At 35.8% G+C, this 15,592-nt stretch overlaps 1 protein-coding gene across 9 annotated transcripts in view; it reads right to left on the bottom strand.

Annotated features, from left to right (window-relative positions):
• Positions 1-15,592, bottom strand: part of EVI5 (ecotropic viral integration site 5) — a 241,607-nt gene that overhangs the window by 89,607 nt on the left and 136,408 nt on the right. For 6 of the 9 annotated variants that reach the window (XM_087447490.1, XM_087447458.1, XM_087447471.1 and 3 more), the window contains 3 exons: positions 11,423-11,557; positions 8,775-8,915; positions 7,024-7,182 (listed from right to left, as the gene is read on the bottom strand). In XM_087447490.1, coding sequence (XP_087303616.1) covers positions 7,024-7,182; positions 8,775-8,915; positions 11,423-11,557 — 435 coding nt within the window. The remainder of the gene's footprint in view (positions 1-7,023; positions 7,183-8,774; positions 8,916-11,422; positions 11,558-15,592) is intronic. The other 3 variants (XM_087447460.1, XM_087447479.1, XM_087447484.1) reach the window with 1 other exon arrangement.

The raw sequence follows: 15,592 nt of genomic DNA, 5'->3' as shown, positions 1-15,592 counted from the left end.
ACACACACACACACACACAAAGAAGCAAAAACATAAGCAAAGAACAAGTCACCGTCAAAACAACTTTCAGCAAATTTGAAAAATAACCAAACACAATTTCTAGAAATTACTATAGCTACCGATATTAAAAGTTCAATTAGGGGGGCCGGCCCGGTGGCGCAAGCGGTTAAGTGCGCGCGCTCCGCTGCGGCGGCCCGGGGTTCGCTGGTTCGGATCCCGGGCGCGCACCGACGCACTGCTTGGCGAGCCATGCTGTGGCGGCGTCCCATATAAAGTGGAGGAAGATGGGCACAGATGTTAGCCCAGGGCCGTCTTCCTCAGCAAAAAAAAAAAAAAAGAGGAGGATTGGCGGATGTTAGCACAGGGCTGATCTCCTCACAAAAAAAAAAAAAAAAAAGTTCAATTAGGGCCGGCCCCATGGCTTAGTGGTTAAGTGCGCGCGCTCCACTACTGGCAACCCGGGTTCGAATCCTGGACGCGCACCGACGCACTGCTTGTCCGGCCATGCTGAGGCCGCGTCCCACATACAGCAACTAGAAGGATGTGCAGCTGTGACATACAACTATCTACTGGGGCTTTAGAGGAAAAAATAAATAAATAAAATTATTAAAAAAAAAAGTTCAATTAAAGGATTAAATAGGAGGTTAGATATATTGAAGAAATAATTTCAACTTTTTTTCAGGTAACAAACACTAACAGAAAAGAAAAGGAATTATAAAAGTCCAACTAGAAGAGAGAAAGAGAAAGAAAAACTAAATCCAAAGAAAAGCAAAGGAGAAAAAAAAAAGAAAAAAAGGAAGAAATAGAAAGTACAAAATAAAACAATTTCAACTACATTATCATAAAGACTTTTGATTTATGATCAGGGATGTAGAGAGTCAGAAAGAGCATTGCTCCCAAACTTTCAATTAAAAAAACAGCCAAACTGTTGAACTCAGAGAGGTGAGATCACAGGGCAATCAACTAGCCCAACATCTAAGGAGAGACAGGGCAGATGCAGCCAGAAGCTGTTAAGAATAATTCAGCTAAAATAAACATCAAATTGGTAGAGGCCAAGCGTGGAGCCCACGGCAGGAGCAGAGTTAAAAAACTCTTGCATACTTTTTCTTCATTGACCCCAACAGGAACACTCAAAGAAGACTGATGAGAGTCCTGAGAAAGAGATCTCCATGGTACAGGATGAGGGAGGGGAAGAGCAGCCAATGTAGGAGGGTCACTAAACCTTGCTTGTCTCCTCTAGGGAATAAAAGGTTTACTTTGCTTGGAGCAGGGCAATAACCACTGTTGCCCTTGGGGCACTGGAGGAAACCACTGCATCTGAGGAAGGGCCAGGACTATATTTCGGACCTAGGACTATAGCTGGAGGTAGGGCAGGAGCACTAAGAAGGCCAAACACTCCAGATCCAGGGACACAGTGCAGCCTAGGACTGAGACTTCATCAAAACAATAGGGCAGGTGTTCTCTGCACCTCCAACTTCCTGTAACAAGTAACAGTGGAATCCTGCTGGAGACTGACCCTCTCTGAAATGCTGTGCAAAGGGAAGACTTAGAGACACTGAGAAAACCCTTTGGCAAACCAGCCCCCAATCTAAAAATAAGATATTGCTGGAGGAATTTGAAGATTGTGGTGCACTGAGGGTAACCACAGAAACAACAAACCTCAAACCCAGCCCAACTCCTGACTATATTAACTCAAATCCCCCACATTAAAGGCCTAGCAGAAGGTAAGGTATGCCCATTTCCAGGCATAAAAACTATTCACCTTAGTCTATTGTCCTATACAAGATATTCAGTTTTCAACAACAAATTACAAAGCATAGGAAAAGGTAAGAAAAAAAGAACACTACTAAGAGACAAATCAACAGAGACAATCAACAGAACCAGCTTTATATATGACATAGATATTGAAATTATCTGACAGGAAATTTAAAACAACTGTCATTAATATGCTAAAGGCTCTAAGGGAAAGGTGAAAAACATGCAAGATCAGATAGGTAATATCAGCAGAGAAATGAAAACTATAAGAATCAAACAGAAATGCTAGAAATGAAAAACACAGTAATAGATGTAAAGAATGCCTTCAGTGGCTCATCAGACAACTTACAAAGTGAAGGAAAGAATCAGTGTACATAATAATAAGTCAATAGAAACATTTCAGTCAATAGAAATTAAAGCACATAGAAAAAAATAATGGGGGGAGGAGTAGAACAGAGCATCCAAGAGGTGCCAGACAACATCAAACATCTAACATATGTGTAACTGGAACCCCAGGAGGAGAAGAAAGCATAGGACAGAAGAAATATTTGAAGAAATAATGACCAAGAATTTTTTAAATTTCATGGCAGACAGAAATCCACAAGTCCAAGAAGCTCAGAAAAAAACAAAGCAAAAAACACATCAAATCATATCATATCCAAACTGCTAAAAACAAAAGACAGAGAAAATCTTGAAGGCAGCCAGAGTGGGGAGAAAACATTACGTGCATATGAACAAAAATAAGAATTACGACTGAATTCCGGCTTGCATGGTTCTGACAAGAAGAGTTACCTAAAGTGTTGAAAGAAAAAAAAATAACAACCCAGAATTCAAAATCCAGCAAATATATATTTTTAAGTTAGAGAAACAAATACTTTCTCAAACAAACGAAAACTAAGAAACAAATACTTTCTCAAACAAACGAAAACTAAGAGAATCCACTGCCAGTAGATCAGCAGTACAAGAAATGTTAAAGGAAATTCTTAAGCAGAAGGAAAATGACAACAGACAGAAACATGGATCTATACAAAAAAATAAAGAGTGCTGAAACAGATTATTTGAAGGGAAAATAAATTTCATTAAAAATTTTCTCTGAAAGATAACTGATTAAAGCAAAATTAGTAGCACATACGATATCTTTGTACTATCTGTAAAAGTAAACTATCTAACAACAATAGCACAAAGGATGGGAGAAGGAATTGGGAATATACTGTTGTAAGGACGTAATACTACACATGAAGGGTAAAATATTATTTGAAGGTAAGCTCTGATTAAAGACTTATACTGTAAAACCTAGAGCAACTATTAAAATGTTTTTTTAAAGGAGTATAAATAAATAAGCCAATTGTGGAGATAAAATGGAACCATAATAAATGCTCAATAAACCCAAGAAAAAGTAGTAAAAGATAAAGAAATAAAGAACAGATGGAACAAACAGAAAATAGCTAGCAAGGTGATAGATACTAATCCATATAGAATCACAAAACATGAGCTAAACACGACAGCTAAAAGACACTGTGAGATTGCATTTTTTATAGCTTTATTGAGACATATTCACACATCATAAAATTCACCTACTTAAATTGTACACACAGTTCAGTGGTTTTTAGTATATTCACAGAGTTGTATAACCAATTGTTAGATTGGATTTTAACAAATATCCATCTATAAGCTGTTTATCAGAGATATAAACAGATAGGTTGAAATTAAAAGGATGGAAAAACATATATAAGCCAAATACTAAACAATAAACAGCTCAGATAACTATATTAAAACAAATGACTAAATACAAAAGCATCCTTAAGGATAAAGACAGTCAATATATAAGAATAAGATTTATTTCCCCACAAAAATATAACAATTGTAAATTTGTATGTCCCTCTAAAAGGGGCTCAGAATATTTTAATTGCCCTCCCTACAAAAATCATCACAATTACAAGGAGAATGAAAAATCCACAATCACAATAGAAGATATAATACAAATTAGTATTCGAAAGATCAGGCAACACAAAAAAACTAGAAAGGATATAGAAGATACAAACAGTACAATTAAGAAGTTTGATCTAATGTAAGACTCAAAAGACCATATTCAGTGACCACATGCAATTAACTTAAAATAATGACATGAACTATTAACAAAGCGAACCAGAAACCTATACATTCAGAAACATAAAAGATGCTTGTAAACAACTCTTGAGTCAAAGAAGCAATAATAAGGAAAGCCAAAAAGTATGGAACCGAAGAATAAAAAATATACTTATATTAGAAAAGAAGAGGGCCGGCCCAGTGGCCCAGCAGTTAAGTTCATGTGTTCCGCTTTGGCGGCCCGGGGTTCGCCGGTTCAGATCTGGGGCGCGGACCTACTCAGTGCTCAACAAGCCATGCTGAGGCACCATCCCACATAGAAGAGCTACAACTCTACAGCTATGACACACAACTATGTACTGGGGCTTTGGGGAGAAAAAAAGAAAAGGAGGAAGATAGGCAACAGATGTTAGCACACGGCCAATTTTCCTCAAAAAATAGAAGACACATAATATCTAGGAGTACAAGGAAAGGGGAAAAAAAGATGAAACCCAAGCAACATATAATAAAAGGATATAATAAAGAACAGAACTGAACTATATAGAAAACGATGGTACAACACGAAGGATCAACAAAAATTAAAAACCCAGTCTTTAAAAAGATTAATAAAAATGGCAAACTTCTACAAGGCCTTTCAAGAAAATAATGAAGGCACAAATAAACACTATTAGGAATGAAAAAAGTGACATAAATATAGATTCAGTGAAAATACTTTTGAAAAAGATACTTTGAGCAACTTGAAGTGATAAATTTGAAAATTTAGATGAAATGGACAGTCTCCTAGGGAAATACATCTTACCAAACTAGACTCAAAAAGAAATGGAAAACCCGAAAAGATCTATAAACCTTGAACAACTAGGATCGATAGTTACTATTCCCACAAAAAGAAAAGAGAAGACTATTTAAAGGAATAGATTCCAGCAAATATTCAAGTAATGGGTAATTCCAATCTTACATAAAATTTCTGAGAAAAGAAAAAATAAAATACAATCCAACTCATTCACCGAGTTTACTATAACCTTGGTACCAAAACCAGATAAGAGTCTCCTCCAAAAGGAAAATTATAGTACAATCTAACTTAAGTACAAAAAATGTAAAATATTAAAAACCTTAATCCAGCAGTGGGAATGTGTTGTACATGTCTCTATGTATGTGTTCTGTATCACAAACTTGTTTGTTTTTTTAGTATTTTGATAACTGTACCTTAATACAACTGGTGTGCTTTGCAATCCTATGTGTTTTATTTTATGCATTAAAAAACATTATTTTGAGAAGGGGTCCATAGGCTTCAGACTGCCAAACGGGTTGATGACACACACAAAAATGATAAGAACCCCTGTACTGAAGAAACTTAGAGATATACACAAGGAAACATGTGCAAGAATGTTCAGAGCAGCAGTGTTTGTAACACCAAAAATCAGTAGATAGAAAGAGGAGAGTGGCTCAGTAAACTAAGGTAAAATCACTAGGTGGACTTTTCTAAAAGTCATTAAAAGGAAGGAGCTGGAGCTATATGGATCAACAAGGACAAATCTCTTAATCTGGATGCTGGATACATGGGTGTTTGACATAATACCCTTTAAATGACTAATATAGCATTACCATTACACTACACTGTTTTTAATTACTTTTTTCATTCTGCAATGAGAAAAATTCACAGATCATCACCAGTTTAAGCACTGGCATTTAGGAACCAGTGCCTCACACCATTCCTCTTCCAGCAAAATCCACCCCAAATCATACTCATTAGTCAGGAACAGTTCAAAATACAAATTCCTTAGGAAGCCTTTCCCCAAACCATCTCACTGGAATTAATTTTCCCCTCCTATTCTCCATAGCCATTTCTATTTAACTTTTAATTATTAGATATCTGAATTATATAGTTTTTCCGTTTTACTGAGATATAGTCTATGACATACAGCATTGTATAAGTCTAAGATGTACCGCATAATAACTTACATATATTGTGAGATGATTATCCCAATAAATTTAGTTAACATCCATCATCTCACATAGTGAATTAAATATAGTTTGTGTATGCCTGATTTCTCAAGTGTAAGTTCTTTGATGGCTAGACAGTACTTTGTATTGACAAGTTGTCAAAACCATTTTTTGTTGAATTTGATTCACTCACCCACACCCACTCTGCAATAAATCCTAAACACTGGCTTAAAAGCTGTTTCCATCTTTAATATCTACAAAGATAAAATTTGATTATAAAAATAAAACATCCCATTATAAAAGCTAGATTTCTACTTTTCATAATCTTACTGTTATTTTTAATTACAATGAGAGATATAAGAAAATAACTTTGAACAATGTAAAACAAGATATACTTATTCTAAAAGATTTACATAATCATGTTATGTTCAAGTTGGGACGATCATTTTGCACACAGGTATACACGTGTTAACTATGCCCCCTGCTGACTGAATACATATTTTGAAAGCCAAACAACATTACAGAGAACACAGAATATGGTCCATACAAATGTACCACATAAAAACCAAATGTACCTTATAACGCAAATGGGTTTCATAAAAAAGACTTGGCAGATCTTACGTCAAGTATAGCTAAGATAGGATTTATTAGAGAAAGGGGGAACTTGAGAAGAAAGAAGTGTAATTTTGAAATTGACTGCTCAGAGTCACCACATTACACAACTTTAGAAAGCATCATTCACATTATATTCTACATAGTGGTTCTGAACTGGGGGCAATTTTGCCCCCCAGAATTTTTGTCATAACAACCTGGGCAGGGGGTGGCGTGGTGGGCATGGTGCTACTGGTATCTAATGGGTAGAGGCCAGGGATGCTGCCAAACATCCTACAATGCACAGGCCAGTCCCCTCAATAAAGAATTATCTGGTCCCAAATGTTAATAGTATCGAAATTGAGAAATTTTTGCTCCACATGACTATTCCTTCTCAAGTTGTGCAACAAGGCAACAAAGTCAAATAGAGGTTTATGACACTTAAACTTTGTTGAATGAGTCAAAGAAGATATTAAATCCCTGATATCAAATAATACAATTTTTAGCCCTTTTCATTTGGGCTAGAAAACTGCAGTCTAGACAGTTTCATAAGTCCACCTTTTAGCTCAATTCTAGGGATGATACAATCTGTGCAAACACCTTTGATCTCCTAACAATATTTTTGAAAGCTATTAGGCTTTCCCATCATACCTGCGTCTCCATTTCCATCATCCTTTGTTTTATTTCTCTTATTTCTGCCTGTGTTTCAGCTTCTCTAAGTCGAATGCTCATCAGTTCATCTTGTAACTCATTCACAGCATTTTTCTTAGGTGGGTCTTTCCATCTCCCAGTAGTACGAGCTAAGTGGCGCTAAAACACAAAAAATGATATTGCAACAAATATTCCCAGTATCAAAATAAGAGCTAACTTTACTGAGCACTTATTTTAGGCCCAGTACTATATTAAGAACTTTATATGCATTATTTTATTTAATCCCCAGAAAATCTTAAAAGTTAGGCACTACTATCTTCATTATACAGGTAAGAAAATTGTGATCAAGTAACTTCAGAAAGGTCATACAGCCAGTAAATGGTAGATCTGGGATATATACTCAGACATAGTTCAAAATTTTTTTATACTGTGGATTAATTATCATAAAAGAATATAACTTTCACCCTAATTTGTTTTTTTCCTGAGGAAGATTCGCCTGAGCTAACATCCACTGCCAATCTTCCTCTTTTTGTATGTGAGCCGCCACAGCATAGCCACTGACAGACGAGTGGTGTAGGTCCATGCCCAGGAACCGAAACCAGGCTGCCAAAGCAGAATGCGCCAAACTTAACCATTAGGCCACTGAGGCTGGCCCCCTAACTTTTTTAATAAGAGAGATTTTTCACATTATTTTTAATGAAATCCCAAGAAAAGGAAAAAATGGGGCCATTCATGAATTAAAGAAGGAATATTAGAAGTTAAGAGCCGTGTTCTCAAGATATCTGTGTGAAGGATCAGTTTTGTTTGTTTTTAACTTCTAGTTTATTGCTGCCTGACACTTTTGCAAAATACATTAAAAAAAAAAACCCATGGTAATATCAAGGACTAATTTCAGTCTTTGCTAGGCGCATCCTCCCATCCCAAATCCAGACCAAGATCACTATTCTGAAACTATGTGTAGTTTTCTTTTCCTTCCTTCTCTCCCTTCTGTCTTAAGATTGTCTTTTTTTGTTCTTTATCAACAGTTTCCCTCATATGTGAATAAATTTGTGGGCATATAATTAGCTAACTGTCTGATTTACTTGGTGAGATAACCAATTTTCAAAAGAAGTTACAAATTTATAGACAAATTTATATTGGTGTCACCCCTCTGATGTTTCATACTGACCAACGGATTTAATATCAACAGAAGTATGCACTATATAAAGGAATATTTTCTTGCAGTTCTTTAGAAAGTTATATAAATCACAATGGTACAACAGTAACAACAAAAATGACTCGATCTCTATTTTATCTTTTATTTAATTATAAGAATTAAAAAGGGAGAAACAGGGGCCGGCCCAGTGGCATAGTGGTTAAGTTTGTGCGTTCCACTCTGGCGGCCTGAGGTTCGCAGGTTCAGATCCCAGGTACAGATCTATGCACTGCTCATCAAGCCGTGCTGTGGCAGGTGTCCCATGTATGGTGTAGAGGAAGATGGGCATAGATGTTAGCCCAGGGCCAGTCTTCCTCAGTGAAAAAAAGGAAGATTGGCAACAGATGTTAGCTCAGGGCTAATCTTCCTCATCAAAAAAAGAGGGAGAAACAGCTCAAAAGTTCTTTCAATTTATAAACTCTCTCAGTTTTGTACAAGATCTTTCTCACTTTAAACTCAAATCCTAGTGTTGGTCATCAGCTACTTCAAACTTGCACAAACTGGATATTCAGGTTTTACCCTCTTTTTAAAAAGCACACAAAATACATTGATATACCTGCCAGTGTTCCTCTAAATCCTTGACTTGTTGTCTAAGTTCTTTCAAACCCATAATAGCTTCTGCTTCTCTCAGTTTCACAGCAATGAGTTCTTCCTGAAGCCTTGCGATGTTATTCTCATCAGGAAAGGAGTTGTTTCTCTAAAGCAAGAAAACTTAACTTGGTATTTTTAATTTAAATAATAAAATAAAATATACATAATAAGAACTTTTTTGTCCCATATGTAATCATATCTAATTTTATACAGTTTTATTGAAACATAATTCCACAAAATTTACTCTTTTAATGTACACTGGTCAGTGGTTTTTAAGAGTATTCAGAGGGTTATGCAACCATCATCACAACGCAATTTGATAACATTTTAATCATTCCCAAAAGAAACCCTACAACCATTAGCAGTCACTCTACATTTCCCCTCCTCCCAGCCCCAGGCAACCACTAATCTACCTTTGTCTCTATGGATTTTCCTACTCTGCACATTTCATATAAGTGGAATCATACATAAATCGAATATGTGGTCTTTTATGACTTAGCTTCTTTCATTTAGCATAATGTTTTCTAGGTTTATCCCTTTTTATTGCCAAATAATATTCCATTGTATGGATATACCATATTTTATTTATCCCATCAGTTGATGAAAATTTGGGTTGTTTCCACTTTTTGGCTCTTATGAATAATGCCGCTATGAACATTTGTGTAAAAGTTTTTGCATGGATATATGTTTTTAATTCTTTTGAGTGATATACCAAGGAGCAGAAGTGATGGATCAGATGGTAATTCTACATTTAACTTTTAAGAAACTGTCAAACTTTTCCAAAGCAGCTATACTGTTTTACATTCCCACCAGGAACGTATTAGGGTAACTGTATTTAATTTTGTACTTAATTTTGAGGACACAGAAAGTCTAACTCTGGCTTGATTAATAAAATTCTAACCAGAGTTAATGGAGCAATAAGATTAAAAATGTTTTTCAACATGGCAATAAACTTACTAACCTCTGATTAGAACTCCAAACAAAGCATGAACATCATTTACATTTTAAAGATTTATGGAAAAGAATAGGCTAAAATCTGTTTTGTTGTATTTTCTTGGCATGTCACTTTGGAAAGGAGTGTAAAATCTCTGTACACTAGTCACTATATCAATAGTCAAGAAATTAATATCAAGGTGATCTAAATATTTGCTTCAAGGGTACAAGATTTAGATTAATCTCCTACCATACTGAAAGAACCACCTGAGGACACAGGGTAGCCCCATATTAAACTGCTCTTGGAGTGAGCAGGAGACCCTAAATTAGGCCTTAGTAAAAGCTCCTTAGGTAAACTGAGGTACTACTGAGATTTCAAGTTCTGAATCTATGAAATTTTCTATCTCTAAAATATTTCACGGTGGACATGAAGATTTTAGCCCACAGAGATGATGAAATAAAGTTATTCTCGCCAACTACACATTTTTATGGTAGACTTTAAATATTTTCTCAATTGAAAACCAGAAATTTACTACATATGCAGTTAAAAAAAAAAAAAAGAGATTCCTGAATGAAGAAATTAACCATAGGAAGCATGAAACCTTCCAATTTCCTTTCTACTCTGTAACATGAATACCAACAAACCCACTTAAGAAATCCATTTTTACATTGGACCCAAGGACATTTCTTTCTATCAAATATTCAAAACTGAAAGATCCACATTCTTACCTAAATCATGGAGCCCAGAATACTCCTAAATTAGAGACCAAATATTCTATTAGGCATTTTTTTACAGCATTCTTGCTGGCTTTTTCCTCAACAAATAGGAGAATACATTTTCCAAAAATAATAGAAAAATAGCAAGCAGATTCCTAGCAAAATTATTCCACTACTGAGTGTAGTTACACCCTGCTCTATTTCATCAAGAAATAGTTAAGAACAACTTAAAGCTATCTGTCATGTCCATTATTTATGAGGCTTTGATTCAATAGCTAGATACTATCTAGGCGTGAATCACAGACCCCGAGTCATCATGATTTTATAGATGAGAAAACACAGATTCAGAGTTTGTGATCTAGAACACAGACTCTCAAGTCTGAGAGTTATGAGAAATGTAAAAGCATTTCTAGTTCCACTACTTACCTAATCCTCAAGTTTTTAGTAACCTTGAAAAGAGGTAAATCAGCTTCCGTAAGTACACCTCAGGCTAAGATCTTCCTATACATCCTGAGGTGGCTTGTAGTAGCTTGGAAAGTTGTAACAGTTACAATCAGATAAAATTTTCCCCGAAATGTTTATGTATTAATCATATCCTACCTCTTGCAGATGAAGACATTACAATATTTGAAGACAATGGTTAATTTCTATCCCATAAGTTTCTCTCCTCCAACATTTAAACATTATCCATATCAAAATTATCCTGGTTGGTTTCCTCTAAATGGGCTCTAATCTTCATTTTTACCCCTTAAATATGTGGCTTTGAGTATGTATGTATGGCCACAACAAAGAATAATTTGGAATCTTATAAATTTTTTTTTCCTTTCCTCTCTCAGTAACTAATATGTAAGGTTTCTAATGTGTAAAAACACCAAGAACAATTTAACTGCTCAAAAAGCACTTAACTAATATCTATCGCGTGTCCCCTCTAACCGGGAGTGACAGCACTAATGTTGTTCTCACCTTCTCTATGTCCAGGACTTTATCCTGCATCTCTTTTAGTGCACACTGAGACTCAGCTTCACTCAGACGGGCTTGGACCAATTCCTTCTCTAGCTGCAGCACAAAATCTTCATTGTAGTTGGAACCACATTTATGCTACAAGTTATAGACATATACTGAAATTTCACAGAAGAACATGTATATACAACAAAAATAAATGCAATTACACAATACAGTTATTGTTATTACAGTTACCACCAAATAGTAAAAGTTCCTCCTACCCAATATTTCTAGCATATCTCCTCCATTTAACTTTCCAATGAATAAAAAAGTTCAGGTTTGATATCTATAAAGATGATCACATTATTGGGTGCTAGTAACTAGTAGTTACATTAATCAAATTTAATTCATAGAAGATAAATATCTCCTTTTAGCTGTCCATCCATCCAGATACTAAGAATTTGCTCTGGCTCAACAGACCTGTATTGTACAACAGTGTAGCTATTAGCCACACGTGGCTACAGAGCACTTGAAATGTGGCTGGTCCAAACTGAGAAAGGTTGTAAGTGTAAAACACAAACTGGATTTTGAAGACTTAATATGAAATAAAAAGGTAAAATATCTCATTAATAATCTTTATATTGATTACATCTTGAAATAATAATACACTGAGTTAAATAAAAATATCATTAATTTCATCTGTAATTATTAATTACTCCTTTTAATATGGCATTTTAAAATGCATATGTGGCTCACATTATACTGCTATTGGACAGCACTGTTATAGAGTACAGAAGACAAGTACACATTGACTGAAAATTCTATTTTAATCTAACGGAAATAATAAGTCATGCACAATAACGGGAACCGTTCTAAATCCCAATAGAAAAATCTATTTGCTCTTAGAAACGTAGATCTCTTTCAAGATACGCATGAAAATGACTGCTGGAAGCAGAGAAAAAGCAGATGTTGCATGAAGAAATTAACCATGGAAGCATGAACCCTTTCCGTTTCCTTTCCTTCTCAATAATGTGAATACCAATGCAGCTATCGAAGAAATCTTTTTTTAAACCAGTTTCTATAAAAAGCTGTTCTAAAAAAGCAAAAGAGTATCTAATTCACCATTATAAAAGACTTCCTAAAATAAACTATCACTTCACATTTAATTCATGTAGTAAAGACAAAGTGACAACTCAAAATTTCAAAAGAGTCACAGAGAACAATCTCCTACTGAACCTGCATGAGTAAAGATTGGTTCCTTTTACTCTTCAATATATTAGGAACAAAACGGACGTTAAATTAAAACTCTATTAAAGAATTATTAAGTGTTTAATTAAAACATACAGTACTCTCTTGCCCCAGCTACCCAAAAAGATGTCATTTTTTAAAATGAACAGCTCACTTATTAAGCAAATGAGGACTTTTTAATTCAATGTATTACACATTAGTTCTCCTAGTAATTTTCTATTACTATTAAAGCAATATTTCAATACAATAAGTACATCTGCAACAGGCATATTACCTTAGCAAATACTTACCTTACCAAATAGAGAAAAGGCACTCTTTTGGAATGACCACATCCAAACTGCAGGTGCCATAATTTTTGTTTAATGAGATCATAGTTATTTTATGAGTAATACTAGAATTTTTTGCCCTTAATATAAAGCCATGACAACTGTAGTTCAGGCTGGTTTGCTAAGACTCTATTAGGAGATCCCCAGGAATAAATCAAACCCAAATGGCCCACATGAGAATGGAATCACTGATCTGATATAAACCAACTGATCCAACCAAGTGAAAAAAACTGTACTAATATTGGGAACAAATTTTTATCAATAAAATTTACAAAACCTCTAATTTTCCTCTATTGTTCAACGGATAAATTCTAAATTCCATAGTTTACACGTTATTTCTTCTCTCATACTTCCCATTTGTTCCTCACCCCACTGCAAACTAGCTCTAGTCCTCATCCCTTGATTAAACTGCTCTAATCACTAACAATATCAATACCCAATAACAACACAAAACTCAATGGAAAGCCCTTTCATTCAGCTCTTACCTTCACTAGACAGTCTATGGAATTTACCACAACTGACCACTCTTAATTAAAAATTTCTCCTCCCTTAGATTTTGAGGTGTTACTCTTCCATGGTTCTCCTATCTTCTCTGTCTCCTCTGACAATTCTACTACTTCAAATAGGTATCTATGTCTGTGTGTCTGTGTGTGTGTATATCAATCATAGTCCCCAGGGTTTCAATATTGTGCATTTTCTCTCAATCTTTTCATTAATTACCTTATTTTGCAGATTCATCCTATGTGATTTCATCCATTGTTTATATAGTCTGTATATATAGGCAGCATCAGATACTGTCTATATCAATCAGATATTGTCTCTATAGACAGTGGATGAAATCACCGAGAAAGAATCTATAAAATAGTAAAAAGGAGAAGGTGGAGGGAAAGAGGGAGGGACAGAGCACATACAATGATGGAATTCTAGGGATGACAGATAGTTGGATATACACACAGACAGAGAGCGATGACTCTAAAGTCCATATTTCCAGCCCAGATCTTTCTATTAAGTTACAGATCCATATTCACAACTTCCTACTGGTCTTCTCCATCTGGTTGGCCACATATTCACCTCACACTCAACATTTCAAAACTGAACTCATCTTTTCCTCTTGATATATTTACTATTCTGCTAAGGATGCCATCATCTAACAACTAACCAATTCATAACTTCCCCTCTTCTATTCAACCCCTACTATTCAATCACAAAATATTAGTAATTTTTCTTCCAGATGTTTCTTGAATTTGTCTGTTCCTCTCCATCTTCACTATCATCGTTTTTATTCATGACTTCATCTTTCTTTGAACTATTGTAGTGGTCTTACATATACCCCTCCTAACTGTTGTAGCACTTACAGTGGGTATTATTTAATATTTTATGTTACCTCTCACATTAAGTTGTAATAAATAGAAGGCATTTTTACAATTCTACCACCTGGACCAGGTAGTTGTTTTTCTGTTTTGTTGTTGTTGTTGTTGAGGAAGATTTGCCCTGAGCTAATATCCGTTGCCAATCTTCCTCTTTTTCCCTTGAGGAAGATTCCCACTGAGCAAACATCTGTGCCAATCTTCCTCTATTTTGTATATGAGTTGCTGCCACAGCATGGCTGACGAGAGGTGTAGGTCAGCACCTGGGATCCAAACCCATGAACCCGGGCCGCTGGAGCAGAGTGCGCTAAATTTAAGCACTACACCAAGGGGCCAGCCTCCAGGTGGGTGTTTTTTGACCCTATTGTTCTGAGCCTGAGGAAGTTTTGATTCCATATTTATTAACACAAACATGTTAATGAAAATCATACAAGCATTGATACACTTCAATATAGTATTCAGAATGAATCTAACTCCACTAAGCCAATTTTACCCCATTATCAATTTTTCTATACAGCAATCAGCCCTGTCCAATTATATTCATATGCATTTTTATTGGACAAAGTATTTCCATTGGGATCAATTCTTAATATTGATATGAGCTCACTAAACAGAGATTCTACATACCGTGTTGCAGCTCAGGGAGTTAGAAAAGGCTCTAGCATTTGGTTGGCTGGTTGAAACATGGACCAAAAGGTAGCCCCACAGTGACTGAACTGGAAATGCTGGACATGCCTTGGTTTAATGTAGAAGGGAAAATTGATGACAAAGAAATTTGGGGAAGATATATGTACACAGACCGCTCTGAATGGGCTAAAAATATGAAGACATTTGATTCCCATGTGAATGCTCATCAAAGGGTGAATCGAGAGGAGGATTTAAAAAATCAATTGGATGACCCATTCTGTGGACACCAGTCAGCCTCTTTCCCCAGACACCTGTCACAGCCCAATAAGGCTTTATGAACAAAGTGGCCGTGGTGGCAGGGATGGAGGTTATGCACTGGGCTCAGCAACAAGGACTTCCACTCACCAAGGTTATGACCACTGCTGAGTGTCCAGTCCGACGGCAGCAGATACATACCAACACCAAGCCCCTGATATAACACCATTTCCTGGGGTGATCAGCTACCTACCTGGTGGCAGGTTGATTACACTGGACCACTTCCATCATGGAATGGGCAGTGTTTTGTTCTTACTGGAAAAGCCACTTTCTCTGGATACAAATTTGCCTTCCCTGCACACAATGCT

This window comes from Ceratotherium simum, chromosome 2 (assembly GCF_057802395.1).
Source record: "Ceratotherium simum simum isolate JZ-2026a chromosome 2, ASM5780239v1, whole genome shotgun sequence".
Lineage (NCBI taxonomy): Eukaryota > Metazoa > Chordata > Mammalia > Perissodactyla > Rhinocerotidae > Ceratotherium > Ceratotherium simum.
The sequence above is the reverse complement of the archived record's forward strand: the minus strand, read 5'-3'. Positions and strand labels throughout refer to the sequence as shown.